At 61.1% G+C, this 26707-nt stretch overlaps 2 protein-coding genes across 5 annotated transcripts; one reads left to right on the top strand and one right to left on the bottom strand.

The window, feature by feature from the left end:
• Positions 1 to 11157: 11157 nt before the first annotated feature.
• LOC147575137 (uncharacterized) lies at positions 11158 to 17032 on the bottom strand. 3 transcript variants are annotated; one of them, XR_015243180.1, is made up of 9 exons: positions 16461 to 17026; positions 15380 to 16209; positions 14527 to 14626; positions 14119 to 14217; positions 13658 to 13734; positions 13414 to 13470; positions 13003 to 13111; positions 12601 to 12682; positions 11158 to 12249 (listed from the first exon to the last, which is right to left on the bottom strand). XR_015243180.1 is itself a non-coding variant. In XM_086684444.1 (9 exons), the coding sequence occupies exons 4-9, from the start codon at positions 14575 to 14577 to the stop codon at positions 12129 to 12131; spliced, it is 519 nt and encodes a 172-aa protein (XP_086540570.1). In that variant the 5' UTR covers positions 14578 to 14626; positions 15380 to 16209; positions 16461 to 16612; positions 16963 to 17032; the 3' UTR covers positions 11158 to 12128. The 3 variants fall into 3 exon arrangements, 2 of the variants coding, with proteins under 2 accessions (XP_086540570.1, XP_086540569.1); XM_086684444.1 differs by lacking the exon at positions 13658 to 13734 and having other exon boundaries at positions 16461 to 16612; positions 16963 to 17032; XM_086684443.1 differs by lacking the exon at positions 13658 to 13734 and having other exon boundaries at positions 15380 to 16193.
• Positions 17033 to 19157: 2125 nt separating this feature from the next.
• On the top strand, positions 19158 to 26592 carry SLC2A6 (solute carrier family 2 member 6). Of its 2 annotated transcripts, XM_086684430.1 has the most exons (10): positions 19158 to 19380; positions 19890 to 20052; positions 21134 to 21340; positions 21939 to 22038; positions 22570 to 22781; positions 23166 to 23318; positions 23980 to 24088; positions 24495 to 24680; positions 24891 to 25036; positions 25721 to 26592. In XM_086684430.1, the coding sequence occupies exons 1-10, from the start codon at positions 19289 to 19291 to the stop codon at positions 25874 to 25876; spliced, it is 1524 nt and encodes a 507-aa protein (XP_086540556.1). In that variant the 5' UTR covers positions 19158 to 19288; the 3' UTR covers positions 25877 to 26592. The 2 variants fall into 2 exon arrangements, with proteins under 2 accessions (XP_086540556.1, XP_086540557.1); XM_086684431.1 differs by lacking the exon at positions 19890 to 20052 and having other exon boundaries at positions 19242 to 19380.
• Positions 26593 to 26707: the final 115 nt, after the last annotated feature.

Genomic DNA, 26707 nt, shown 5'->3' with positions numbered 1-26707 from the left:
AGGCCGTCTGGGAGCCCAGCCAAGTCTGTAAGTCATGGACAATTAGGAGGCTCGCTCCAGCCCTCAGCCCCGTCCGCCTCTGGGGCTCTAGGCCCACCGCGCCCCTCCTCAGCAGGGTCAGCACCGTGGAGACCCCACGGTGCAGATAGGGACACGGAGGGCCGGGAGGCCGGCGGCCGGCCCCGGTGACTTGGACACTGGGTGCTGAGCGGTGGCTGTGCCCAGGGTCTTACTCCCAACCCTAGCGGCATCTTCCTCTGCTTCCAAGGCCCACTTTGACATCTTGGGGGCTCCAGCCAAGGGCCAGGGGGGGAGTGCCCGGGAGGGGGACAGAAAGAGAAGAGGCCACTAGGAACCTCCAGCCCTACACCTCGAGACTAACAAGGAAGAAAAGAAGTCTCATGGCCTTCAGACCAAACACCTCTGAGTCCCAGTGTCCTCGAGCCCGGGGCCTTCGTGCCCTAGAATCCAGCAGTCATAGCACCCGGTGCCAGGAGGGACCTCCGCGGGCTCCCCCCCAGGCCCCCTGGGGCTCTGGATGGGACTCACCTCCAGCCAGACCTGATGAGGGAAGCCTGGGTCCCGACTCCAGCGTGTGCCTGGAAGCCGAGCCCGAGATGATGGCAGCCCCAGAGCAGCCCGTGCAGTAGAACTTGCTTTAATGATGGAGGCGAGGCGGGGGCGCCCGGGGGGCTCAGTCCACTAGCGTCCAACCTCGGGTCAGGTCATGATCTCGCAGTTCGTGGGTTCGAGCCCCGCGTCGGGCTCGGTGCCGACAGCTCGGAGCCTGGAGCCTGCCTCGGATTCTGTGTCTCCCTCTCTCTCTAACACCCCCCCCCCACTCATGCTCTCTCTCTCTCTCCCTCTCTCTCAAAACTAAGTAAACATTAAAAACAAAAACTTTAAATGATGGAGATGAGGAGACCACCCCCACGCCAACTGCCCGTCACACCCATGGCCGCAGGGCATTTGAACTGTGGCTGGTGCCACGGAGGAGCTGATTAATCTAAATGTAAGAAGCCACGTGTGGAGGGTTGCAGATAAAATACAGGACACCCGGTTACACATGAATTTCAGATAAACAAAAAAACGATGATTTCGCCTACGTGTGTCTCACGCGGTATTTGGGACCTATTTACATGAGACGCACTTACAGGAAGACAAGAGTCGCCGCTCATCTGAGATTCAAATCCGATGCAGCTCTCTGTCCTATCCCCGCGGCCGCGGCCGGCGCCTACCGCACGGGACGGCGCGTCTGCCAGAAACCGAAGGAACGGGACAGCTCCCTGGACGTGCAGGTTTGGGGGTCCTGAGTGAAAGCACGTGCCGCGGGCCGAGGGGCTGCAGCGCCCAGGACGCGCCCTCTCGGCTCGCCGCATCCTCCCTGCACCCTGGGGGCTGGGAGTGCGCAAAGGCCTCCCTGCGCCTGGACGCGGCCTCCAGACCCCGCAGGGCAAGGGGCACGGAGCAGTGCCCCCGCTTGAGCACCGGCGCCCCCGACCCAGGCACACGCGCGCGCGCACACACGCACACGCACGTGCACACGCATGCACACGCACACGCCCGTGCACACTTACGTGCACACACACAGAGCTCGGCTGCAGGGGGAGCCACACACCCCCAGCGGCAAAAGGCAAACGCAGAAGTATTATAAACACTTACAACCACGCAGACAAAACAGTCTATCGTAGGGGCCCCTCCGCCTCCCTGGAGCTGGGGCGGGGTCCGCCCGGGGAGCCAGCGGCCTCTGTTTGCTCAGAAGGAGGTGTTTTGGTCTGAGGGCAGTCTGTGTGCCCGTGGCCTTTGCCTGCTACCGACATTTCCTGTCTCTGTTATTCTCTTCTTCAGTAAGACCATCTGAAACCCAAAACTTTTATTGCCCCTTTTAAAAAGGCTTTACAGCTCCCCGTCTGCCTCATCCCTGCCGGCTGGCGGGCTGCGATTGTAGTTAGGGAAAGCGGGGAAAGCGGCAGCTGCGCAGGAATTCGCCCTGGGCTCAGCCGCAGGGTCTTGGCCGAGGACCCGCAGGGAGGAGGGCCAGGTATGCGGGCAAGGCCAATTCTGCAGAGTCGGCAGGAAGGCCGTGGGGGCGGGGGCGGGGGGACCCGGCTGGCCGGTTAGCCGGTGGCCAGAGCTCGCTGGGTGCCCCCCCGGGGATCCCTCACAGCTCGGTGCCCTGGGGCCCGTGTGGTCCTACCTCTGCAGCAGGTTTCCTCACCTCTGACCGGGGACGGCAGCCTCGCCCGCTGCCGCACTCAGGCCGGAGGGGGTGAACTGAGTCAGATGCTGGCTGCCCTGGTCTTGGGAAAGAAAGCAAGGCAGGAAGAGGAAGCAGGAGTGTGTGTCGGGAGGTCCGGTGTGGAGGTGAGGAAACAGGCGTGGGCTCCATCTCCCTCTGGGACCTCGGGCAAGCCCCCTGCACCCTGCTGGTCCTCTAGGCCTCAGTTTCCGCCTTCGTAAGGCGCCTGCCTCACCTGGGCGTTGCCAAGATTAAATGAGGTAATTGAAAACAAAGCGCTTAGCACGGTATTGTTTAAATGGCGTCTAAACAACTGGCCTTGTTTTCCTGATCCGTAGTCTTGGGCAAGCAAGAGGGTAGCAGGCAATCGAGTAGAGGGACCCTTACAGTCGGGGGACACGCACCCCAGATGTGGCACCAAGTGGCAAGAAAATGAAATGCTTCAAACCAAATGTTTATTATGGATTAAGAATTATGGATCAAGGAAGTAAGCGAGGAAGGCTGCCTGGAAGAGGCGGGTTTGAGACGGAAGCTAGAAAAGCAAAGCGGACTGAACCGTGTGAGCCTGCAGATGCCTGGCTCTTGAGACTCGTCTGTGACGGCTTCACCGGTCCACGGTTCTGAGTCTGACCGTCCTCTAGGCCCTGGGCCTCCCCGGACCCCCTGCGTCCTTCCCAGAGAACCGCTGCTGCCCGGCTGGAGAGAAGGATCTGCCCGGCTGGACCGTCCCGGCTTCTGTCGCCGGCATGGGATCCAGGATGAGAGGGACATAGACGGGTCTGGCCCGGCGTGCTCAAGGTCCAAAGGTGGAGGGAGGAGGAGGCCGCCCTGGGCTCTCCCGCCCTCCCTGGGAGCTGCGGTGGGCGGGGGAGGGGGGAGGGCTGCGGTCAACCCAGCACAGGAACAGGACTTCAGAGGCAGGCGTGTGCTGGCCTCGGGGTGCGGCCTTGCTCGAGAAAGGGCTGCTGGACGGCCCACGCCTCTGTGCCTCGTCGCCAGTGCCGCTCTGGGGTTTCCGTCTCGCCCCGATGCCTCACTTTAACATCACCCCCTTCCCGGCCAGTCACATTTGCCAAGCAGCTTTCCCAGCCTCGGGGCTTCGCGGGGAGCCAGCCACGCCCGGGCTCTGCCTCCCCACCTCGCACAAGCAGACAGAGGTGAGCGAGGGGGTGGGGGTCGGGACAGACCCTGCAGAACGTGTGCCTTTCGCAGACCTAAGGAGAAGGGAGCGGTGGCCCAGGGAGAGGGTGGAAGGTCAGCGGGGTCTGTCTGGGCACCGCGGGGGCCGTTGTGGCCGCGAGAGCTAGCGGCGGGGGCCGGGCGGACGGAGCGCGGGCCGGGTGCCCCGGGGCCGGGAGGCCGTTGCTGCCATAGCGGAACGTAGGTGGACGTGGGTGACTCTCCACGCACACTTAACCAATATTTGCCAACAAATGGGTGGGCGTTTCCGTGTCTTGGTGAGGGCAGACTCCTGGCCCCTTGGAGAGCCCACACTTGATAAAGGGCTAGTCGGTAGCCTGAGAAGCCTCGGCCTTGACCCCTTGCTGACCTGCACACCAGGACCACGATGGCAGGGCCGAGTGTGGGAAACGGCTCTGGAGCCTCGGGCCGTGGGTCCCTGGATGACCCTCGGCCCCCAACGTCTCCAGAAGCAGAGACCCTTGCTTATCCTGCTGGGGCCGTCCAGTGACACAGTGGCCGTGTTGGCACCTCCCCCACAGCCACCACCCCCTCCCCCAGGCTGCCGAAAACCTGTCCCGCTCAGGAAGGCTGGCAGAGGCACACGGGACCCTCACTCTGATGGCAAGCCGGCACCATGGGGTCAAGCCGCCATCCGGGCTGGGGTGAGCGGGATCACGAGGTCCGCATCACCACCCGCGGGCGCTTTGGAGGAGGATCCGGGGAGCCCTGGGCAGGGGTCACTGAGACTCCCCACCCAGGAGGCAGCCAGCGATGGCCGTGACCACCCCAAGTTCAGGGCCGGCTGGGCAGGCTGGGCTGTCCGGCCTGGAGGCCGCAGAGAAGGAAGGGGCCAGCAAGTGCCTAGAGCTACATGACCAGGCCGGTCGCCCTCTCTCCCTTCCGAGAAGCCGGGCCCCTGGTGCCTTCGTTGGGGTTTGTTTTCCTAATAGCTCGGCTGACAGGAGTCTGCTGGCCGCGGGCCCCAGCCAGAGCCAGGCTATCGAGTAGCTGCGGCCACATCTGGAAGATGTTTGCAGAGACCCCGGCCCCCTGCCCGAGGTAGCGGGCCTCGGAGCAGCAGGCCTTATCAGCTTGGGCTCCGGGAAGCCGCCTGCCTCAGACCAACAGCCCTGACTTCTGGGACTGGAAGGGGAGGGGCCGGGCGGCGGGGCGGTCCGTGGCCTGGGGCCTCCAGCGGGCTCCAGAAATCCCAGAATGGCAGAACCCAAGATGTCAACTCAAGAGACAACCTCAGAGGCCAGCTGATCCTGCTTCCTGCCAACGCTCGCCCTTCCGTATGGGGCCCCACGATGCCCACGTCCTACGAATCGTGTGATCGGCCCCCATGACGGACTTTAGAGCCGAGCAGGGGCTCTCGAACCTGGGATCGCTTCCTCATCCTGATCCATCCCGGCCACCACGGCTGTCCCCATTGCACAGGTTGGAAAACTGGGGATCAGTGAAGCGTCAGGGGACCTGAGATCTCACACCGACCGAGCTGGGACTCGACCCTGTTTGCGGTGGGGCTTCCTAGCTCTGTGTCCTGTCCGCTGCCCCTCACGGCCCCCCTCGTCCTGCTGTGCGATGGCACAATATGGCACCGCGCTGTGGACCACCCAAGCCACTGGGCACCGCGTCCTTCCGTGAGCACGCAGGAAACGTGACCGGCGAGGCATTGGTGTCATTCTTGCTGACCGGGAACTCAGGGAGCTCCCCCACCAAGCCTGGTGCATGACCGGCCAGGCAGGCAGCACCAGGACGTAAACCGGTTCGTGAGTCAGCAACGGAGCCTGACGGGCAGGGGGCAGAGGGAATAAAAGGCCAACCACCCGGGGCGCCTGGGGGGCTCGGTTGATTAAGCGTCCGACTCTTGATTTTGGCTCAGGTCGTGGTCTTGTGGTCCGTGAGTCTGAGGCCTGCATCGGGCTCTGTGCTCAGAGCCTGCATGGTTGGGGTCCTCTCTCTCTCTCTCTCTCTCAAAAATAAATAAATAAACCTTAAATATTTTTTAAGTAGGAAAAAAGGGCCAGCCGCCGGCGTGCACGGCGCCTTCCGGACACTTGGGTGCCCTGCTTTGCATGTCCTGACTCGGGCCTCTCCACCGCCCTCTGAGACAGGCACCATGACTGTCCTCGTTTTGGACTCCTTACGACGCCTTCTTTCCTAATTTTCAAGCTATTACTGACCCCTGGTCCTGAGGTCACTCTGTGAGACACCCGTGTGTAAAAAATGGGCAAAGACTGGCTTTATGCCCCGGCGTGTGGTCGGTTTTTGTAACTGGCCGAAGGTGTTTACCGTCCGCTTCCTGTAGGAGGTCCAGCAAGTTGAGCTCATTGGCTTACTAAGTAGATGCCGTCAGTCACGGAGAGGGAGGTGACAAAACCTCCCACTCAGGAAAAAACAGCTTCTTTTAAAAAACGTTTATTTATTTTTTAGAGACAGGGAGAGAGAGAGAGAGTAAGTGGGGGAGGGCAGAGAGAGAGGGAAAGAGAGACAATCCCCGGGAGGCTGTGAGCTGTCAGCACAGAGCCCGATGCGGGGCTCGAACTCACGAACCGTGGGATCATGACCTGAGCCGAAGTCAGACGCTTCACCGACTGAGCCCCCCAGGCGCCCCAGGAACAGCCAGCCTTTAAAACAATGGGTGCTGGCACCAACGAGACGAACCTCAACCCGTTCCTCGCACCACACCCCCAAATTCACTCAAAAAACCCCGAAAGCTTCCAGCGGAAAGCACAAGAGAAAATCCTCGTGACCTTCGGGTAGGCAAACGTCCTTCGGAAGGACGGCACAAGAGTGAGCCATCAAAGACAAAAATTAGTAAGCTGGATTGTATCAAAATTTAAAACTTTGGTTCCCGAGAAGCCATCATTAAGAAAATTAAAAAGACATGGCACGTGGGTGGCTCAATCCGTGAAGCATCCGACTCTTGATTTCGGCTCAGGTCGTGATCTCACAGTTGGCGAGTTCGAGCCCCGCGTCGGGCCCTGTGCTGACAGCTCGGAGCCTGGAGCCTGCTTCGGATTCTGTGTCTCCCTCTCTCTCTGCCCCTCCCCCCTCTCAAAAATAAACTTTAGAAAACAAAAACAAAAAACAAATCTTCCACTCAAACGGTGAGTTGGCTATTTTTTGTAGCTCTGCCCAATTTTGCTTTCTACATCTTGAGGTTTTTGTTAGTAGGGGCACTCAAGGTAAGAACAGTTATGTCTTCCAATAAATCAAGCTTTTTAAAAAATCGTTAAGCAATGGACTGGGTCTGGTGGTTCTTTCTGACAAAGTATATTTTTTTCTGGTACAAATAGAGTCTTTTCCAACTTTCCCTGGCCCAGTATTTGCACAAACTTTTCATTTCTAGCCGAACCGAATCCTTTTATCTACCTCTTGAGCCTCACAGGACTTTAGAACCCCTTCTTTCCAGTTTCTCCCCTCCTGACTTAAAGGCCATATTACCTTGTATTTCTGCCCTGTCTTCATTCAAAGCCCACACGACATTGCTATCCTCTTGATATGTTCCAATCTGCCCACCTACACAGCCTTCCCTTTGACTGTCTTCCCTTCTGATGCTCCCCTCCCCACCGCCCTCCAGCCTTGGGTCATTGTTTTTCCGCCTCAGATATGTCCTTTAGAACTTCCTCAAGTACACGTCATCCGTGGGACAGTTTCTTGATGTTTCTTTGCCTTGATTTTGGCCCCTTTTCCCTAACATTGACTTCTAGCTTGACAGTCATTTGCTGTCTGTGTTTTGACATTATTATTATTATTATTTTTTTTTTTTTTAGAGCTCCCTGTTGCTGCTGAAGGGTAAGCTCCTGAAAAGATAATCTATACTTTCTCTCCAACTAATTCTCAAGCCTTCTCTGCTCTTGGGTGTTCAGCATTTTCCTCTGAAGTGATGAGGTGTGGACCCCTTTTCTACTCGTCTTGCTTGCAATACATGGGGCTTCTTATATTTGTAGGTGGCTGTCTTTCATTAGATCTGAAACAGTTCCCGCCTTAATTCTCTTCGAATGCAGCCCTGTCCCTATTCTATCTCTCCTCAATGGTCGAAACCCCACTTGGTGACCCGTGTACCTGCTCACTTTATTTTCCACGCTGTTTCACGTGTCCCAGGTCTTTACTTTCTCAGGAGTACAGTTTTCCTAACCTCCTTTGCCTGATCTTCCAGTTCAGTAATTCCCTCTTTGATTATGTTCAAACCATCCTCTGGTTTTTTGTTTTTTGTTTTTTTAATTTTTTTAACGTTTATTTATTTTTGAGACAGAGAGAGACAGAGCATGAACAGGGGAGGGGCAGAGAGGGAGGGAGACACAGAATCTGAAACGGGCTCCAGGCTCTGAGCTGTCAGCACAGAGCCCGACGCGGGGCTCGAACCCACGGACCGTGAGATCATGACCTGAGCCGAAGTCGGACGCTTAACCGACTGAGCCACCCAGGCGCCCCACATCCTCTGGTTTTTAATTTCAAGTACCATGTTTTGTTCTGTTTTGTTCTTTGTTTTACTTTTAGGAGAATGCTTATTCTTTATTAATGTGTTCAAGCCCTCTTCATTTCTTCTATAAAACATGTTTGTTTCGTGTTTTAGGTCTGCTATTCCTAATATCTGATTTTTTTTTTCTGATCTGATTCTACCGTCCATTGTTTCTGCCAGCTTTTGCTCATGGTGCCTTGTTTCCTTGGGCACCATGAATGGGCACCATTCATTTTTTAGTGAATGTTGACTCTGAACTGCTCATTTGCTGTGGAACTTTGTGGAAATTCCCACAGGCCTGACAGAAAAGCAGCTTCCTTTGGAAAGTGCTTGCCTTTGCTTCTCCTGCACACCTAGGGCTCTCCCAGCCTCAGAGCCCTTTAACCGCAAATCCCTTGTTTGAGGTTGGGGGGATACTTGAGGGGATGTGAATTCAGGTTGCACACACATGGGGCCAGCTTGTAATTATGGGTTCCCAGAGCATTTTTCCTCCTCGGCCTCGGCACCAGGGCTTGAGATAAGCACTGTCGATGCGACACCTAAAGAACAGATGGATTTTTCTAGTTTCCCTTACAGCGAGGGGGGACTTGGGAGTCCCCTATTCATGGAGGTGGTCTTCTGTTTCACCCCCAGCATGGCCAGGCTCGGGGCTTCGTCTTCTGTCCCTAGCCCCAAAGGGAGCCAAAATACGATGCTCCAATCCACCTATGAGAACAGAAAAGTTTCAAGTCCCCGTATTCAAAAAGAGAGGACAGGTGCGTCTGGGTGGCTCAGTCAATTAAGCGTCTGACGTCAACTCAGGCCGTGATCTCACGGCTGATGAGTCCGAGCCCCCCATGGGGCTCTGTGCTGACAGCTCGGAGCCTGGAGCTCCTTCGGATTCTGTGTCTCCCTCTCTCTCTGCCCCTCCCCCACTCGTGCATGTACACACACACGCTCTCTCTCAAAAATAAATAAACCTTTAAAAAATTCAAAAAGAGAGGACACGTTGCTCTTTGGCCATCAAAACCAGTTAACACCAGAACCAGCTTCAAATCCACCCCAACCTAACTGGTGACAACTTGGCTGCGGTCAGCCAATCAGCGGCAGACAACTTGCTGAGGTCAGCCAATCAGCGGCAGCCAGACTCCTGGGACTACACTTCCTCATTTCAAGACCGTCCAGCCCCCGAACTCCCCGCTGGGAGGGCCTGATGCCACCCTTGATAAAACTCTGCTCCGGGCCAGCAGTTTGCTTTGCTCGGGAGGTCTGTGCCTCCCAGTTGCGGTGCTCCCTGGCTTCACAAACAATACATGCAGGCTTTTGTTCCAGAGGTGGCTTGGTGGCCTCATCCCCCTACATCTCAAAGCAAAACCAGCTTCGGTGCGCCACGTTCCTCCCTGGGGCGCCCCCTTTCCCCATCCTGGCCCGAAGATTCTGCGCCCCCTAGCCAACGGAAGATAGCATCCAAGATGGACATCTTTTAGTCTATCCCGAATTTGTAGCGGCTTTTCATACTAATAAGAACGGAAATCTTTTGCCTTTATTTTATACGTGAGAGAAAACTGAGGCACAGGGACGTTAAATAAAGGGCCGGTCAATCACAGACTCAAACCTCGGAGCCAGGACCCTCTGGCTCCAGGGTCCGTGCACTCAAACTCTGCCATCGTCAACAAATGAGTTAGTAATTGGTGAATTTATTCATTCGCCAGCTATTCATTGAGCCTCCTCGACACGCCAGGCACTGCTGGGGCACCAGACATATGGCAGGGAAGGAGACGGGTGACATCACTGCCCTCAGAAGCTTATATTCCAGTGCGAGTGGGTGCAGCAGTGAGTGGAGGACGTTTGCAGATCCCTCCTCTGCAGAGGCCAACGGCGGCGGTCAGACGTTCTGCATTCCAGGAGGGACCAGTGCCCACGTTGGCCATTCCGGCTGGACCTCAAGGTTGCGACCACTCTTCTAAGGCTGCTGGCATTTCTCTGTGGGGGACCCTGATGGCCATGACGAGGGAGTTATGAGCTCTTCCATTGGAAGACAGGGCCTCCCCTAACTTTACAAGCGTGAGCAAAGGGCATCCCTGGGCTGGGCCGTGGACAATACTTCTGAGCCCCCGAGTGTACCTGGGAGCCCTCAGGAAGTCAACAGTTTTCCCGAAACTCTGCAAGCCAGGCAGGTCTTGGCCTCTGTCCTGTTACCCCAAAGGTCATAGGTCCCCAAAAGGGCCCCGACACCTGTGTCCCTTGGTCAGCAGAGCTGCTGGGGAGAGGCTGGACTTTCTGGACGATGTCATTCGGGAAACAGCTGGGCACAGCTGTGTCCTGAGGACACTGTCCCAGCCTCGCCTGGAACACAGGCTCAGACGCCATTGCCAGCACGGGCCCTGCTCCAGGAGGCCAGGCCAGGCCAGGCCAGGGGACGGCGTGTCCCGGGGCTTGGCTGGCCCCCATCCCAGCCTGACAAAGCAGTCCCCCGCCCCCCTCCAGCCCTGTGGGTGGGAGGATATCTCTAGCCCCAAACCAGAGGAATGTGTGAGCTTCTTGTCTGGAGGCTTTCCCAAGCTGGGTGACTTCCGTGGGGTAGGGCCATGTGCCGGCGTCCCACAGTGTCTGAGAAGAAGCCTGAAGAGGGGTTTGTAAGCTTCTGGAACCCCCGACCTACTCAGGAACCCCCCCTGAGACCTGAGGACTTGAAGCCTGTCCCCAGCGTCCCGCCCACCGCCCACTGTGCACTGAGACCTCTCTTGGTGAACCGTCCCTCCGATAGCCCCTGCCCAGCGAGATGCTGGGACCGAGTCACCCTTCTCAGCTCAGGTTCCTGCTTCCAAAGTCCACACTGCATCACGCTGCAGGCCTCGTCCAGTCTGCACACCTCCCAGCGGACTGGCCTCACCTGCTCTCCAGTTTCCCCTCCTGTTAGGTGGCAACCCCACCCCCAGCATATACGGAGGGACCCGTGTGTGCATGTGTGTGTGTGTGTGTGTGTGTGTGTGTGTGTAGGGACTCATGCATGCACACAGGCTGTTTGTTCCCTGCATCTGCACACCTTCGTGCACATCTCTGCTCCCCGACTGGTCAAATCCTACACACCCTCCAAGACCCGGCCCTTCCATGAACCCCTTCCTCCACTCATGGCTCCCTGCTGAGAGGCGTCGTGCAGCCACAGATGCGTCCGCACGTGCAGAGCCGCGACCGGCGGAGCCCCTGCCACGCCCCGCCCCCCTGGGCCCGTTCCATCCCCAGCCCTGCAGCCAGCTGGCCTCCCATCAGGGACGACGGATGCAGAGTTTTCTGTTTTCTTAACTTTTCGTCATTTTTTACCACGTAGGCAACACACAGGTGACGATTCTAGTTTGTGCAAAGCAACCGTTTAACCTTTTCAAAAATGGCTCCCGCCATTCACGTGTGTTGTAGACAGATTCACACGTGCCGATGAGTAAAAAGGCCATCTGAATCCCGTGGAATCTGAGACACCCTCCCCTGCAGACACCTCCACGGGGCTGTGGCTCAAGGTTCGCGCTCCCTGTGTGAACTCATTCGATCCTCTCCGACGCCCCCCGAGTGGGGGGTGAGAGTACCACCCCAGCTGAGGCACCAGAAGTGTGGGGGAGGCAGGCGCCTGCCCACGGTCAGGGCCAGCTGGAAAGTGACAGGGCAGGACCGAAACCTGCAGAGCCCACGGTCTGGCCACCGCAGTTCCGGGTGGGCACCCACGTCCATCTCGGCAGGACCAGAGACTTCCCCTGACCGCCTCGCTGTCTCTCTCTCTAGCACCTTCCGAGCTCTGGGGCCCAGTGTTCTTTCCCGAGCCGTCACATCCCGCACAGGCAGGTCAGCCCCGGCAGAGACGGGGTGGACAGGAGCTCAAGGAGGGGGCCCGGTGTGGCAGGACTGTGCCCCCAGTCTGTGGCCGGCCCGGGAGCCCTTCCCCCAGGCCAGGCCTCTGCTCCCCCAGCGGCCACCAGGATTGCAGCGCCCTCCCACCCGAGGAAAGGCCAGCTCAGCTTCCCAGAGGCGGGAAGGGGTGGGGGGTGTTCCGGGTCCTCAAGTCTACAGATCAGGCTGGCCGACCTGGGGTGGCGGGGGGGAGGGCCGAGCATCAGGAGGCCACGCACAGCGAGGCCGCTGCCCTCAACCTGTCGCAGAAGCTGTGGGCAGTTCTAACCGGGCCAAACCCCGCCTGCCCTCCCCGAGGGGGGAGCACGAGTTCCTCAGGGTGCATCAGAGAAAGTGCCGTGTCCTCCTGGGGATGCTCAGCCATCAGCCAGCCTCCTCACTTCTACCAGGGCTGTCGTGGGTGGGGGCGTGGCCTCCAAGCCGCCCAGGGACTCCGTCTGCCAGCATCTGGGAGATGCCCTCGGGTCTCCCAATCGAACATATTCTACGTATTCAAAACCATCAGCAAAACACGACTCAAAATTCAGTCGTTGCTTTTGGCGGGAAGTCCACGCGGCAGCACAGGGGCCGAAGATAAACTAGAGAGACACGGGGACGGCCAGGGAGGACAGAGCCAGACTGTCGCCTACACACGGCGGGCCAGGAAGAGTCCCACCGTGCGACCAAATGTAACATCATGCTTGAGCAAGCAAGGCGGCCGTGTGCCGGCCGGCTGCGTCCCCAGAGAAGGCGCTGGCTGAGGCCGGCAGGGGACATGAACCCCAGGGCATCTGGCCAGGGTGGGGGACCTGGGCTGACCCTTCCTGGCACCAGACAGGGAGGGAGCTCACCTCACCTGCTCAGATCAGACCGTGTCCATCTCCCAGGCAGCCGCCTTCTCTCCCGCAGGCCTCGGGTCCCCGCCTGCCACATGAGGGCTGACAACAGATGGGCCAGGTGACGAGCGCCCATCCAGGACCCCGGGCGTCCAGCTTGGGGCTCCGCCTGCACCTGCCCGTGCGGACCTCCCCGCTGTCCCCATATACACATGAGAAATAGAGGCTCACGGAGGGGAGTGGCTCACCAGATCAGCACAGCAAGGACTCAGCCCCAGGCCGTCTGGGCACCCTGCCAGGCCCCCGAGGCCGGGGTGGGTGGGGGTCACAGCAGTGCCCTGAGCAGGGGGTTAGCCGGCGGGGTGGGGAGGGCCTTGCCCTGGCCTCTTGCTATTCCCTATCAAGCCCGGAGCAGGACGTACCTGATAGTGCGGGCTGGCCGGCACCCCGAGAAGGTCCCCAAGAATCTCCACAAGGAGTGTCCGGCCAGGTCTTTGGCGTGGCTCTCTGGGGCCTGGCCCCCAGGACTGGCTGCCGGAGTTATGAAGAAGGAGGCCCATCTGTTCACCGGCCGTCTGCGTGCCCCTCCGTCCGGGCTCCCCTCCCCCCCCCCGCCCATCACCCACAGTCCCCACTGGCTCTTGTGTTGTCACCTCACGGAGGACACGAGGCAGGAGGGCAGTGGCTGGCCCAGGCCCCATGGCCGCGCTGGGTCCCCAGCCACTGCCCGGTTCCCTGTGACCCAGAGCCTCCACCTCTCCACGGGGGGCCCGGTCAGGCCCCCAAACCTCTCTACTCAGGAAACGTGACCCTCCCTGGACACTCTCACCTACCCCTCTGGGCCAGAACTGATTCACTCGGTCACCTGACTGCGAGGACAGCTGGAGGACCTTTTAGGAAGGGGCAGAAAAGAACGGAGACAGTGGCGTCGCCCCCCCCCCGGCCCCCCGGCCCTCGTGGGCTGCGTGACCTCCCCAAGGACGCCCGGCTGGAGAGCGGAGAGCGGCCCGTCTCCCACACGCTCTCTCCAACAGCAGCAGGGGAGAGCCCCACCTGGAGCCTCAACGGGCCACTCACCCCCTCGCCCTGCAGACCCCCAGCGTCCCTCCACCAGGCTGGGAGGAAGGATGCCCACCTCGCTACCGCACACGCTCCTGCAGGGAGGCCACGGGGACTAAGCACACAGGCGCATGCACACTCATTTGCACGCGGCATTGTACACCCATATGCACACTCACATGCATACTCGCACACACATACACACAGCGTGTGTGCACGCGCACGCACACTCACACAGGTAGGCTGCCTGCCCCCAGCGACGCTGACAGCTTGCTCAGGAGTGGTCCGCCAGCCCCACCCCAGGCCCCAGGCCCATCGTGTCACCCTTGGCAATGGGCAACCCACCCAAAGCATATACTTCCTTCACCTCAGGCATCTGGCTGCCCCGGTATCCCTGGAAGTCGGTGGGGGGGGGGGGGGGGTACGGGGGTGGGCGGGAGGCAGGAGCCGAGGCAGGGAAAACCCCAAGTGGAACCCACAGCGTTTATAAAACCGGTCCCTGAACGGGATCCTCCTCGCAGGTGCAGTTCCCAGAGCTTGTGGCCCCAGCAGAGCCCTGCCCCTGCCACACGCTGGGCCTGCAGGACAGGAAGTGAAGTGGGACAAAGGAGGGCAGTCTCAAAGTCACTGTGCCAGCGGTCAGGCCTCCCGACCCCGGTAGCAGGTAGGGGGTCAGCTGACAAGCAGAGCTCCCGAGAGCCGCCCCGAGGTGCTGCTGACAGGTCAGGAAGGCTACTGTCCAGCCCCCAGGCCTCGGCTCCCTCACCCCCACCTGAAGTGCCCGCCCCCACTTTTTCAAGAGGCCCCTCCAGACCTCCAGGATCCACCTCCACACCCCTCCACCCGGGAAGTCTCTGAGGCCCCCAGAGCCCCCACTCACTCCCCACCTGCCCTCTCCACTGGGCTGAATCCACGCAGCGGTGGGGGACAGAGGGCATCTGCCGCTCCCGGCACACCAGCCTGGACACACAGGTGCGTGCTTTGACTCTGAGAAGCCGGAGGAGCAGGGAAAAGAAACGTCACCCCCGGAGGGGAAGTCTGTGGTTGGGGCTCGCCCCACAGGCCTTCCCTTCCCCGGGGAGGGCCAGCCCCGAGCTCTCTGGGCGCCCCCGCCCCGTCCACCTTCCCGTGTCTGGCACACGGTGTCTTGATAAGTATTTGTTCGGGGCGCCTGGGTGGCGCAGTCGGTTAAGCGTCCAACTTCAGCCAGGTCACGATCTCGCGGTCCGGGAGTTCGAGCCCCGCGTCGGGCTCTGGGCTGATGGCTCGGAGCCTGGAGCCTGTTTCCGATTCTGTGTCTCCCTCTCTCTCTGCCCCTCCCCCGTTCATGCTCTGTCTCTCTCTGTCCCAAAAATAAATAAACGTTGATAAGTATTTGTTCAATGAGGACAGAGGGGTCCTGGTGCCTCCCGGTCCTAACCTGACGGTCCCACGCCCCTCCCATCCTCAGCAACTCGTGCCTTCCTTTGTCAAGGTCCAGGACGGGGCCACCATGGCGCAGCAAGACTCCAGTGACCCTGGGCAGTGTGACCCATCACCACTGCCCTCCCGATGGACACAATTCTCTCCCACACCCTCCACCCCCTTCCTGAGGATATTTTTGGGGCAAAATTATAGATACAGAACTGAAAGGAACGAAGATAAATAGCAAATGGTAAAAGAAGCTCTCTCTAAGTAACAGGGCTTGTGTTTAATCCATAATCTCAAATTTTTCCAGTTTGAAGAATAAAACACCCTCACCTCTTCGGCCCTGAGGAACCCCCAAAGGGATCGCACCGCAGATGGTGCAATTCTCACTTCAGCCAGCAGGTGGCGGGCCAAGACCACATGGACCGTCACAACCCTTCGTGGACAGAGCCTGGGCTGGAACGCTCGTTTCTGGACTCACTTTGATTTCGTTCCACAAATTCCCAGGGATCACCTGGCTTTGTTTGCAGCACCCAGATGGTCGTGCAAAGATGGGGACTCCAGCCCCGCGGCAAACCTGGATGAGGTGGATTTGAGCCCCATCTGCCGCAGCACTTTCTGGGGCCCCAGGCTCTTAGCCCACCATCTGCGGCCATCTGGAGGGGTGAGCCTCCAGCAGTGACGTTGGAGAGCAGAGACTAGGGCTCCCCTGGATTCCCGCTCTCCAGTGGGGGGGCCTTGGGGTCCTCCTGGGGTCCCACGGGGGCTGCCATAGACAGAGGCCACAAGTTTTCCCCACACTCTTACCCTCAACTCCCCACCTCTGCAGACCCCCACCCTCCAGCCCCATCCCTGGATCTGCTCCTGGAGCTCCACTCCTGACTCCTGCCCAGCCCGGCCCACAGATACCCCACCCTCTGCCTCGGAGGCCACAGCAGCAGCAGACTCAGACGGGCCTGTGTTACACCAGCCAGGCCAAGAGCAGGAGGAACACCAGGACCAGGGCTGCGGCCAGGGTCACAGAGGGCACCAGGTCCGAGTCCTCGGGACCGAGGATGGCATCTCCAAGGGCATGGTGGAGGGCGGCAGGGGCACCAGACAGCTGGGTGTCAGCGACCTTCTCTCCGGGGGGCCCTGGCCGGCCCATCTGTGGGAAGGGGGACCTGAGGGACAGGAATTCCTCTGGGAAGCGTCCCACTCTCTGCCTGGCCGTCCCATCCCTCTCCTCTGGGAGGCCCTCCAGACATAGCAGGTGACCAGAGGTCCCCGAGGTGACCCTGGGCAGTGACTCCCTGAGCCTCAGTTTTCTCCGCTGTAAAACCGGGATGCCAAAGGCCACCAGGGAGGACAGGGACCAGATGAGACAGTAGCGCCTGGGCTATTGGCATCTCCTCCCCGCCCCCCAACCCCTTACCTTCTCTCTTGAGACGACTGGGGCTGGAAAGTCAGGTTCGGCACCACAGCCCCCGAGACCTTTGCCCTTGTGCCAGGGGATCTGGAATGCGGCTCTGCTGGTTTCTTGGGTACTTAGAAGCCTAGGACTCATCTGGGGGGAACTTTGTCAAACTGCAGGAGAAGCCCCATCAAGGCCTGCCAGCTGCCCTCTGCCCACACAGTGGCTGGGGCGGTGGGCACCAGATTACATCCGTTTTACAATTGAGAAAACCCAGGTTCAGAGAAGGAAGCACCTCCCTGGAGCAGGGTTCCCGAGAAGTACCAGAGGTTGGCAGAGGCGGTCACAGCATCCTGGGTCCTCTTGGACCTCAGGCTCCTCGTCTGCACAGGGGCAGACTGTGCATGAACTCGTTTGCTAAGCTCCAGCACCGAGGATCGGCCAGGGATGGAGACAGCCCAGGAGTCGGAGGTGGTCTCCACCCAGCCCCTCCCCACCCCAGGCAGCCCTGCAGGACGTTTACCTTCTGGCCAGGGCGGGAGGTGGCTCCCACGACCGGGACCGGCCACGTTCCCCAGTGCAGGCAGCGACCAGTGGCAGCTTGATTGGATCAAGTAGGGAACCTTCTTCTAAAGAACCCACCCTCCTTGGGGCCTCCCTCGGGGAGGGATTGGAGATGGGGGGCGGGGAAATGAGGGACCGGCCCCCGCTGTGGGTGTGTCCGGGTCAGAGAGGGGAAGCAGAATGGGTGCTCCCACCCCCAGACAAGTGCTCTCTGCTTCTTCTGAGCGGACAACTCCCTGAGGGGGCTGGAAGGGGCTCAGGAAATTGAGCAGGGACCTCTTGGCACCCCTATGTGCCTGCGCCATGCCAGGCATGGGAAGGGGGGCAGGGGGGGAGGAGGAGAGCCCCACCCCGTCCCAGAGGCCAGGTCCCCAAGCAGCCCATCTAGGGCAGGCCCAGGTGGCAAGAGAGAAGGCCCAAGTGACCCAGTGAGGGAGATGGTAGTTAAAAGAGGTCCAAGGACCAGAGAAACATCCTTGGTGGAGGAAATCATCCTTTAAAGACAAAGATGGTCATTGAATCACTAATTTTAAAAGCGAACATGTTTGAAATAGCCTTAATGCCCATGACAGAAGATTCCTGAACAAACTCAGGTTATGTCTCAATTGTTAAAATACGGTTACAAGGCTTGTGCAACACCAGCGATGAGGGTCACCATTTATTGGGTGCTGGATCCAAAGCCTATGTCCTTTACGGCAATAAAAGGCTTAAAATACGTAAAGTGGCCACACAGTTGTATAGACACACAACGAAAATAATGGGAAAATATGAAGATTAGACGCAGGTGGGGAAAGACACGGAAATGCCAGCAGGGTGATGGATGGGGCTTTCCGGAGCCTGTTTTTCCTGTGGGTCTACTAGTTGGATTTCCATAGTAAAAGGGAATTATACCTTTTTTTCTTTTAACGTTTATCTGTTTATTTTTGAGAGAGAGCAAGCATTTGTGCACGAGCACAAGAGAGGTGGAGAGAATCCCAAGCAGACCCAGCTCGATGCCACAACCCGAATGTGAGATGGAGACCTGAGCCGCAGTCGAGTCCTACCCTTCACTGACTGAGCAGCCCAGGCACCCCTATATAACACCTTTTTCAAGCAACTCACTGTTACAATAGCTAGAACTTGGAAATAACCTAAATGTTCAACAACAAAGGATCAGTTCAAACATAACACGGGGCCTGGCAGGGCAGTAGAATGGGGTGGGATCCAGCCCCTCCCGGAAAAAGCCCACAGGGGGCAGCGGGCCCCAGTGACTGTGCTGTTATTGGAGGGTGAGCTTCCTGGGATATTCAGTTTCTGCTTTTCTTATCTTGTGATTTTATCTTATTACCTGGATGATTCTCAACAAGCCGTTTATTCCTGCAATCAAAAAACACCAGAAACGGGAAAATGCAAGTCTCTGCCCCTGGAGCCACCACCCTCTCTTCTCTGGGTCACACACACACACACACACACACACACCCTGGCTGTCGGGGATGCGGTTCAGCCCGAATGCACCTCGTCCCTGGAGGGGAGGAAGCAGGGCCAGCGGTGACTCAGGACGCGAGGTGGCAGGGACGGAGTCCTGCCTTCGCTGGAGACCAGGGATCTCCTTGTGACCTTGGCGAGTCGCTGCGCCCCTCGGGGCTCCGTTCCTCCGGCCCGTAGGAGCCACGGGCGCCGGACCTGAGGGTGGTCCGCAGTCCCCCACATGTGCACACGGACGAATCCGCAGGGGCTCTGCCTCCAGGCCCCGCAAGGCTGTCGAGTCTCCTCCTTGGGTGCGGGGTGCCCATCCTCAGGGCCAGCCCAGGGGGTCCTCGGGGGCTCACGAGGCACGGGTGACGCCCATTTGAAGCCCAGCCACGCCCCCACGCCCCCAGCCAGAGCTCCGCGCCCCAGTCCGCGCCCCGCCCCCAGGGCCGCGCCGCCGGAAAGCCCCAACGGAGCCCTGCCCCCGGCACCCGCCCCGCCCCCGGGCTCCGGCCCCGGGAAAGCCCGGCCGGGCCCCGCACCCCGCCCCGTCCCCGGGTCCGCGCCCCGGGAAAGCCCGGCCGGGCCCCGCACCCCGCCCGCGCCCAGCCCCGGCAGCCGAGCATCCGCACCGCTCGCGGCTGCCCCATTGGCCCGCGCCCGCTCCGCAGGGCCGCCTGGCAGCCAATCGCGGCCGAGGGGCGGGGCTGCGGCCCGGGCCGGATGCTCGGCGCCGCTGCGGCCCGACGCGCCTCCCGGCCGGAGCTGTCCCCCAGCACCCGGCCACTCGGCGGCGGCGGCGGCGGCGGCACGGACACTGCCAGGAGGGGCCGGCCATGCAGGAGCCGCTGCTGGGGGCCGAGGGCCCGGACTATGACACCTTCCCTGAGAAGTCGTCCCCGTCGCCGGGGGAGAGGACGCGAGTCGGGTGAGAGTCGCTGGGCATGGGGGTTGCGGGCAGGGGCTGGCTTCCGCCTTGGGCCTTCTCTGACCTTCCATGAGTGTCCACCAAGGGTCCATCTGGTCCCCTCCTGCCCCCAGACACCCTCGTTTTATTTAAGGAGCTGCCCCCCACCCCCACCCCCACCCCCTGTACCGGGCCCAGCCCCCAACTGCCTCAGATAGGGTGAGTGAAAGCCAGAGAGGGCGAGGGGCTTGCCTAAGGTCACAAGGCAAGCTTCAGGCGGCAGAAACCAAGCCTCGTCTTCTAGAGAAGAGTGCTCCTTCACCCGTGCCTCAGCCACGGGGATGGGCTTTGGGGACCGTCCTGGGGAATTCTCCAAGTGAGATGACACTCAGGCTCCGGGAGCTGGCAGTCTGGCCCTGGAGCCAGCCCTCGCCAAGCGCTGCCCTCACAGCCTGAGCGGGCAGCCATTGTTCAGCAGTTGGGGGAGGAGGAACTCAAAGACCTCATCGTTCTGCCCACCCCCCCACCAGGGCCCCACAGAACAAGAGGGTGTTCCTGGCTACCTTTGCTGCCGTGCTGGGCAATTTCAGCTTTGGGTACGCCCTGGTCTACACGTCCCCTGTCATCCCTGCTCTGGAGCTGTCCTTGGACCCAGACCTGAGGCTGACCAAAACCCAGGCATCCTGGTTTGGGGTAAGAGCCATGCTCTGAGCTGGAGATGGGCAGGGCAGAGTGAGCAGGGACCCATGAAGCCAGGGACGCCCAAAATCTCAGGCGTGGGGCCCCCTCTAGGGCCCTGGTCTTCCCCCTCCCCCATCCACCCCAATCACGCTGGGCCGCAGGAGGGGCAGTGGGTGAGTGAGGCCAGATGATGGCTCTGAAATAGAAGGAGGAAGTGAGAGCTGAAGGAGAAGGTGTGGGAAGGAACAAGTGGGGAGGTGCCCCTCCAGGTCTCACCCCTGGGGGGGTTGAGGGCTCCCCAGACTGCCCCCACCACCCATAGCCGGGCTGTCACAGCAGAGCAGACGCCTCTCTGGATGATGGGGGACGGGGCATCAGATGCCGATGGAAAGAGGTGCCAGCTGGGGCGAGGGGGGGTCCCAGGACAGAGTGTGGGTGAGTGGAAGAGCAGAGACCCCAAGAGTCCCAGAATTCCAGAATTCCAATCTTAGCAGCCTCAAATGTACAATGAACAACATAGTAGCTAAGATAATACCCATTGTGTGCCGAGCACTTAGTATGCGCCAGGGATGCGCTGGATACTTTACGTGAGAGCTGGTTAACTCCCGGGGCCAACCCTAAGAGCGGGTACTCCTGCCCCCCCCCCCCATAAAACAGCTAACGAAACTGAGGCTCGGATAGACCAAGCAATGTGCCCAAGTCACTGACCGGATCCTACTCACCCCACTCCACAGGGAATCCAAGAATCCCCAAGTCTAATAATGTCAGGGGCTTTAGGTTATAGAATACTCCCGTCCGCTATACTCTAGTATCAGACTTTTAAGCGTTCAGCTGAGCAGAACCACCATGGACACACGGCCCCACATCCCCTGCGGAGCGGGCCTCCCTACGGTGGCACCTCTGAAGAAATGGCTATGCACATGCTGCTTGTACACGCCTGGAGATGGGAGGCTCACTACCATTCAGGGCCTGAGTCCTGCACCCCAGGATCCCACGGTCAGCCTGGAAAAGCAGCTGCCTCTAGGCTCTGATGGGGGGTGGGGCGGGAGTGCGGGGTGCCCACACATGTCTGCAGTGCACTCCCTTCCTGCAGTCCGTTTTCACCTTGGGCGCGGCGGCTGGGGGCCTCAGTGCCATGGTCCTCAATGACCTCCTGGGCCGGAAGCTCAGCATCATGTTCTCAGCCGTACCCTCGGCAGCTGGCTACGCACTCATGGCAGGCGCCCACGGCTTCTGGATGCTGCTGCTGGGGAGGACAATGACAGGCTTCGCCGGGGGGCTCACAGCTGCCTGCATCCCGGTAAGGCCAGGACCGCCACTCACTGCCTCGGCACCGAGTTGGCCCCCGTGTAGCTAAAGCCTCCTGACCCTCGAGCCATCTGGTCAGTGGGGGTTATGTTTGCCAGGGAGCCTCAGCTTACCTCCACCAGGGCAACCCATTTCAGGGAAATCTGGCCCCAGCTGACCTCACTCTGGACTCCCCATAGTTCCTACCCCATTTCCTGACAACCAGGCACATTGCTCAATTGGAGAAAATCTGCACGAAGCAAGGGGGAAAGGGGAAGTGTCTGCCCCGAGCCATCCCTCGGACTCCTCCCACAGCTCCCCCACGCGCCATGTCGGGCCCAGGGCAAGCCCAGAAGGGGGCAGAGGTGCCCCGGGGGCGGGGGTGGGACCGGAGTCTGCTCCATTTCCCAATCTCAGGCCACCCATTTTCAGAGCCAAGTGCCTCTGCCCACTTGACGGGGAAATGGACTGAGTCCCGACCAGGATAAGAACCCCACCTGAAGCCCCCGCTTCTCACCTCCCGAGGTTCACAGGGCCACCTCTCCCGTCTCGGGCCGGGCCCCGGACCCTAAACTCTCACCAGAGGCCGTGCGGGCTGATGTGTCTTGCAGGTGTACGTGTCTGAGATTGCTCCCCCGGGTGTTCGTGGGGCCCTGGGGGCCACGCCCCAGCTCATGGCAGTATTCGGGTCACTGTCCCTCTACGCCCTTGGCAAGTATCGTCCAGATGAGCAATGAGCGCCTCCTGTGTGCAGGCGGGCGGGTAACAGGGTGCCGCTGCTGAGCAGCCGTGGGTGGAAAGGCAGTGAATGTGCCCCAGAGCAAACCCCGAGCCGGGGGACAAGATACTTGCTCAGCCAGCACTGTGCTGTGTACCTCTAGGCAACCCGCTGCCTCTCTCTGGTCACATGGGAAGCCCATGCGGAAAAGAGAGCAGGGTACATCCGGTTGAGGTGGGGTGGGGGTTTGGAGATAGTAGCCCGGGGCCTTGCCTGCTCCGTCTACCCCGCCGTCCCCCTGCCGTGGCCCTTGAGACACTCCGAGAACCTCCTTCAGGCCCAGCCATCCCTGTAGCCCCTCCTGGTTTAGACCGCGGAGGCCTGAGGCAAGCAGGGTAGGCTTCCTGTAGGAGACGGCCCTGGGACTAGCGCTTGAGGACAGAGCAGGTCGCTCAGAGGCATCGATAGGAGGGGACTGGACGTGCAGCCTGGACGCCGGCCGCTCACCCCGTTGTCACCTCCAGGCCTCCTGCTGCCGTGGCGCTGGCTGGCTGTGGCCGGGGAAGGGCCTGTGCTCGTCATGACCCTGTTGCTCAGCTTCATGCCCAACTCCCCCCGCTTCCTGCTGTCGCGGGGCAGGGACGCGGAGGCGCTGCGGGCGCTGGCCTGGCTGCGCGGGGCCGACACCGACATCCGCTGGGAGTTCTCGCAGATCCAGGACAACGTCCAGAGACAGGTGCGGGAGGGTGGGTGCGAGGCCCTGGGTGGTGCAGCCGGCCACTGGGCCCGAGACTTGGCGGCTCGTCCTGGGGGGGTGGGGGGTGGGGGGGCGGGAGACGGCGGATCCCACCTCCGAGAACGAGGGGAAGGGGAGGCGTTGCCGCGACCCAGAGCACGTGCTCCGCGCTGCCGATGCCTGGGCACCCAGAGATCCTGACCAGCAAACATCTGCCTTGTCCCACCCGCTCCCCCAAGAGCCTGGGGCGGGCGGGGGTCTGTGGCCGGACCGCCTCAGTGCCCAGGGTCTTTTCCTGGAGGAAGGGAGAAGGGAGTCCAGGGCAGGGTGGGGGCTGCCGGAGGGGCGGGCGCAGCCGCCTCAGGAGCAGCTTCACGTTCGCAGAGCACCCGCGTGTCGTGGGCCGAGGCCCGGAGCCCCCACGTGTACCGGCCCATCGTCATCGCCCTGCTGATGCGCTTCCTGCAGCAGCTGACCGGCATCACGCCCATCCTTGTCTACCTGCAGCCCATCTTCGAAAGCACCGCCGTCCTGCTGGTGAGACCCGGGCCCCACGCCGCCCCAGCTCTGCCCCCCCCCCCCACCGTGTCCGCGGGGGCCGTCCCTTACTGAGCACCTGCTCCGCACCTCGGGTCGGGGGCGCATGCGCCGTGTGGAGCCCGCCGGGGTCTCTGCGCCCTTGTGCCCTGCACCTGTTCTCAGAAGAACGTTTGCGAGTAACCTCACGTGTCTTAAGCCAGACGGGATTGCAGAGGAACCCGCTGTATAGAAACGCACAGAGAGCCCTGGGGGGGAGGGGCGCCGTGGACCCCCAGGTTCAGAGCATCTGCCACGCCCCTGCAGACCTCAGCTTCCGCCTCTGTAGAATGGAGATAGCAGAGAGGGGGGCCTCCGTCGGCCCGTCCTGGGCTCAAAGGGAGATGAGATTTAGAGATTAGTGACAGTGCAGTCCCACGAGTCACCGTGATGCCCGGACTCTCTGCTGGCCTTGGGCTCGGGGGCGGGGGCGGCAGTTGCGTGCGCCCTGGCTGAGGGGGCCCGGCTGGGTGAGCAGAGGAAGTGCCTGGCACATGGTACGCGCCGAAGGAGCTGTGGCCACGGCTTGGCGTCTGAGCGCCCTGCAGCGCTGTGTGCGGGACAGGTGGGACAGGAGCAGCAGGCCAGGGTCCCTCAGCCCCCGGTGGCTCCCTCCCTGCAGCCCCCGAAGGATGATGCAGCCATTGTGGGGGCCGTGAGGCTCTTCTCCGTGCTGATTGCTGCCCTCACCATGGACCTGGCTGGCCGCAAGGTCCTGCTCTTTGTCTCAGGTGAGCACCGGCCTGGCCCCTGCACTGGCCCACTCCTCCCGCAGGGGACGATTGTGTGCTGGCCCACGTGACTGGGAGCCCCGGGGCGAGGGGGGGGATGGCTGGGTCAGACCTGCCCTCCTGGCCCTGCCCCCACCAGCGCCCAGCACAGGGCCTGGCGGCCACGAGCTGCTTCAGAAAGACCTGCTGGGGCTTGGGTGAGCAAACGAGCCAGTCGTGAGCCACACGGTGGATGTGACAGCAGCTCACACGCGGGCAGGGTCAGAGCTCTGCAGGAAGTGTCCGGTCGCAGACGGGCCACGACGGCGGCCTGGATGAGAAATGGGCTGCACGGGGTGCAGGGTGCTGAGGAAGCACCGGGCTCAGACGGTCCCGGCCCCTCCGAGGGCCACCGGTCTGTCCACAGCCACCATCATGTTTGCTGCCAACCTGACGCTGGGGCTGTATGTCCACCTCGGTCCAAAGCCTCCGACTCCCAACAGCACCGTGGAGCTCGAGAGTGCGCCCTTGGGGGGCACGGAGCAGCCCCTGGCCGCACCCACCAGCTACCTTACCCTGGTGCCCCTGGTGGCCACCATGCTCTTCATCATGGGTAGGTGTGGCAGTGACCCCACCAGGATGGGCGGGGGGCGGGGGCCGGAGGGCCGAAGGCCAGCCAGAGAGGGGCTGTCTGGGGCTTAGGTGTGGGGGACGTGCTAGGGCACTGGCAGGGCACCGCTGTCCTGGTCTGTCAGGGTGGTTGGGGAGGGGTCTCGGCAGCTCAGTGGAGGCAGAAGAGGCCCCACATCCCCTGTGTCGGCAGGCTACGCCATGGGCTGGGGGCCCATCACCTGGCTCCTAATGTCTGAAATCCTGCCCCTGCAAGCCCGCGGGGTGGCCTCGGGGCTCTGCGTGCTGGTCAGCTGGCTCACCGCCTTCGCCCTCACCAAGTCCTTCCTGCTGGTGGTGGTGAGTGCCGGGGGGCTGAGCTCAGGGCTTCAATGGCACGGCCTCTAAGTGCCACACAGGTCCTCCCGGGCCGGGGCGGGACCAAGCCCAGAAGGCCGCACTTGTCCACATGGCAGTTTGGGTCTCTCAGCATGGATCTCTGCTGGTCAGCCCACATCCGGCTCTGTGCCCGCTTCCCCCATGCCACACACACACACACACACTTGGTTCAAACCCCTCCCTGGGCAGCTCGGCCGGTGCCTACCCTGGTGGAGCCAGTGGGTCAGGGCAGGGTCGGGGGAACCCAGAGCGAGCACAGCCCCAGCAGAGAGGCACAGACGAGCTTGGGGCAAGGCAGGAGGGTGTGTGGAGTGCGCTCCCAGCCAGACTGTGGTGGCAGCACCGGGCAGCGAGGGAGAGAGGTGGGGGGGGGGGGGGGGGGTCTGAGCCAAGGCTGAGACCAGAGGTCCAGGCCCCAGGTCCAGGCCTGGGCAGGCTGCTGCCCTCGAGTGGAGGAAGTCCTCGGGGCCCGGCACCACGGGGAGGCCGCCCCAGACCTGAGGGCCTGGGGGACGGGACTGGGGGGGAATGGCTAAAGCATTTGCAGTTCCTGCGGGAGGCTGTGGAGCCCAGAGAGGCCCGCTGGGATAAGCAGGAGCATGCTGGGAGCCCCCGTGTGACCAGGCATTCCCTCCATGTCCCCAGAATGCCTTTGGCCTCCAGGTGCCTTTCTTCTTCTTTGCTGCCATCTGCTTGGTCAACCTGCTGTTCACCGGCTGCTGCGTGCCTGAGACCAAGGGCCGGTCGCTGGAGCAGATCGAGTCCTTCTTCCGCACTGGGAGGAGGTCCTTCCTGCACTAGGTCAGGGTCCCCACCTGGGAGGGGCCAAGCACTGGACGCCGGGCCTCTGTGCTGGCCACAAGCCTGAACCCCAAGCCCAGGGGGCGACAGCAACATGCCATCAGACGGAGCCCAGGACCAGACAGAAGCATGACAGGCCCCCCCGAGTGCGCTTCTGGCCCTGGGCAGGCTGGGCCCCAGCCTGGGCCCCAGCTCAGCCGTGCCGCACGCTCGTCGGCCAAGACCTGCTGGCAGAGGAGACAGCCATGGGCCACAGGGGAGTACATGGCCCGGGGTCCAGGATGAAGCCGGGGCTGAGCAGGGGAGTACGCAGCCCAAGGTCCAGGACAAGGCCCTGCTGGGTGACCCCAGGGCCTTGGCCCTTACTCAGGCTCAGAGGATGCCCCACACAGGGCTGCAATGAGGACAGAGCCAGGCAGGGCAAGAGGCAGTGGACGGCTCCACACAAGGACGTCGTCGTGCCATTTTGTTCTGATCACTTAGTCACCATTGAGCATCCTAACCACAGGGAGGAAGACAGATCTGCACTTCTGAAAGCTGTGGATGCCACAGAGAACATTCTGGACTCCCAGGCCAGGGCACAAAGCCCAATACAGACCTTCCTCCTACACCCACCCGATCTCTGGGAACAGGGCTCTTAAGTGCCCCTGTCTGTAAACCATGTTCACCCCGTTTGTAAAAATAAATCAGGCTCTCGGCCCTGGCGTGGAAGGGAACGGGGTCTGTCGTAGGTGGGGGAGCCCACGCAGCAGCCAGGCTCGGCCAGACCCAAACTCTCAGCCAAGGCTACCATGGCCTAATGCCCCAGGCAAGGCCCGCTTTGTGGGGTCA

The sequence above is a fragment of the Puma concolor genome, chromosome D4 (genome assembly GCF_028749965.1).
Source record: "Puma concolor isolate L17-30 chromosome D4, mPumCon1.1.hap2, whole genome shotgun sequence".
In the NCBI taxonomy this organism is placed as follows: Eukaryota; Metazoa; Chordata; class Mammalia; order Carnivora; family Felidae; genus Puma; species Puma concolor.
Note: the sequence above shows the minus strand (reverse complement) of the source record. Positions and strands in the feature narration are given on the sequence as shown.

Excerpts from the sequence above, each read along its gene's own strand:
- LOC147575137 (XM_086684444.1), bottom strand. The coding sequence starts at position 14,577 with ATGCCCTCTGTCCCCCACCGCTGCGTGGATTCAGCCCAGTGGAGAGGG. Across the intron at positions 13,471-14,118 it reads GGACCGGTTTTATAAACGCT|GTCCTCCAGCTGTCCTCGCA; the intron begins GTGGGTTCCACT and ends CCTTCCTAAAAG. Across the intron at positions 13,112-13,413 it reads ATCAGTTCTGGCCCAGAGGG|CCAGTCCTGGGGGCCAGGCC; the intron begins GTAGGTGAGAGT and ends TAACTCCGGCAG.
- SLC2A6 (XM_086684430.1), top strand. The coding sequence starts at position 19,289 with ATGCAGGAGCCGCTGCTGGGGGCCGAGGGCCCGGACTATGACACCTTC. Across the intron at positions 19,381-19,889 it reads GGGGAGAGGACGCGAGTCGG|GGCCCCACAGAACAAGAGGG; the intron begins GTGAGAGTCGCT and ends CCCCCCCACCAG. Across the intron at positions 20,053-21,133 it reads CCCAGGCATCCTGGTTTGGG|TCCGTTTTCACCTTGGGCGC; the intron begins GTAAGAGCCATG and ends CCCTTCCTGCAG.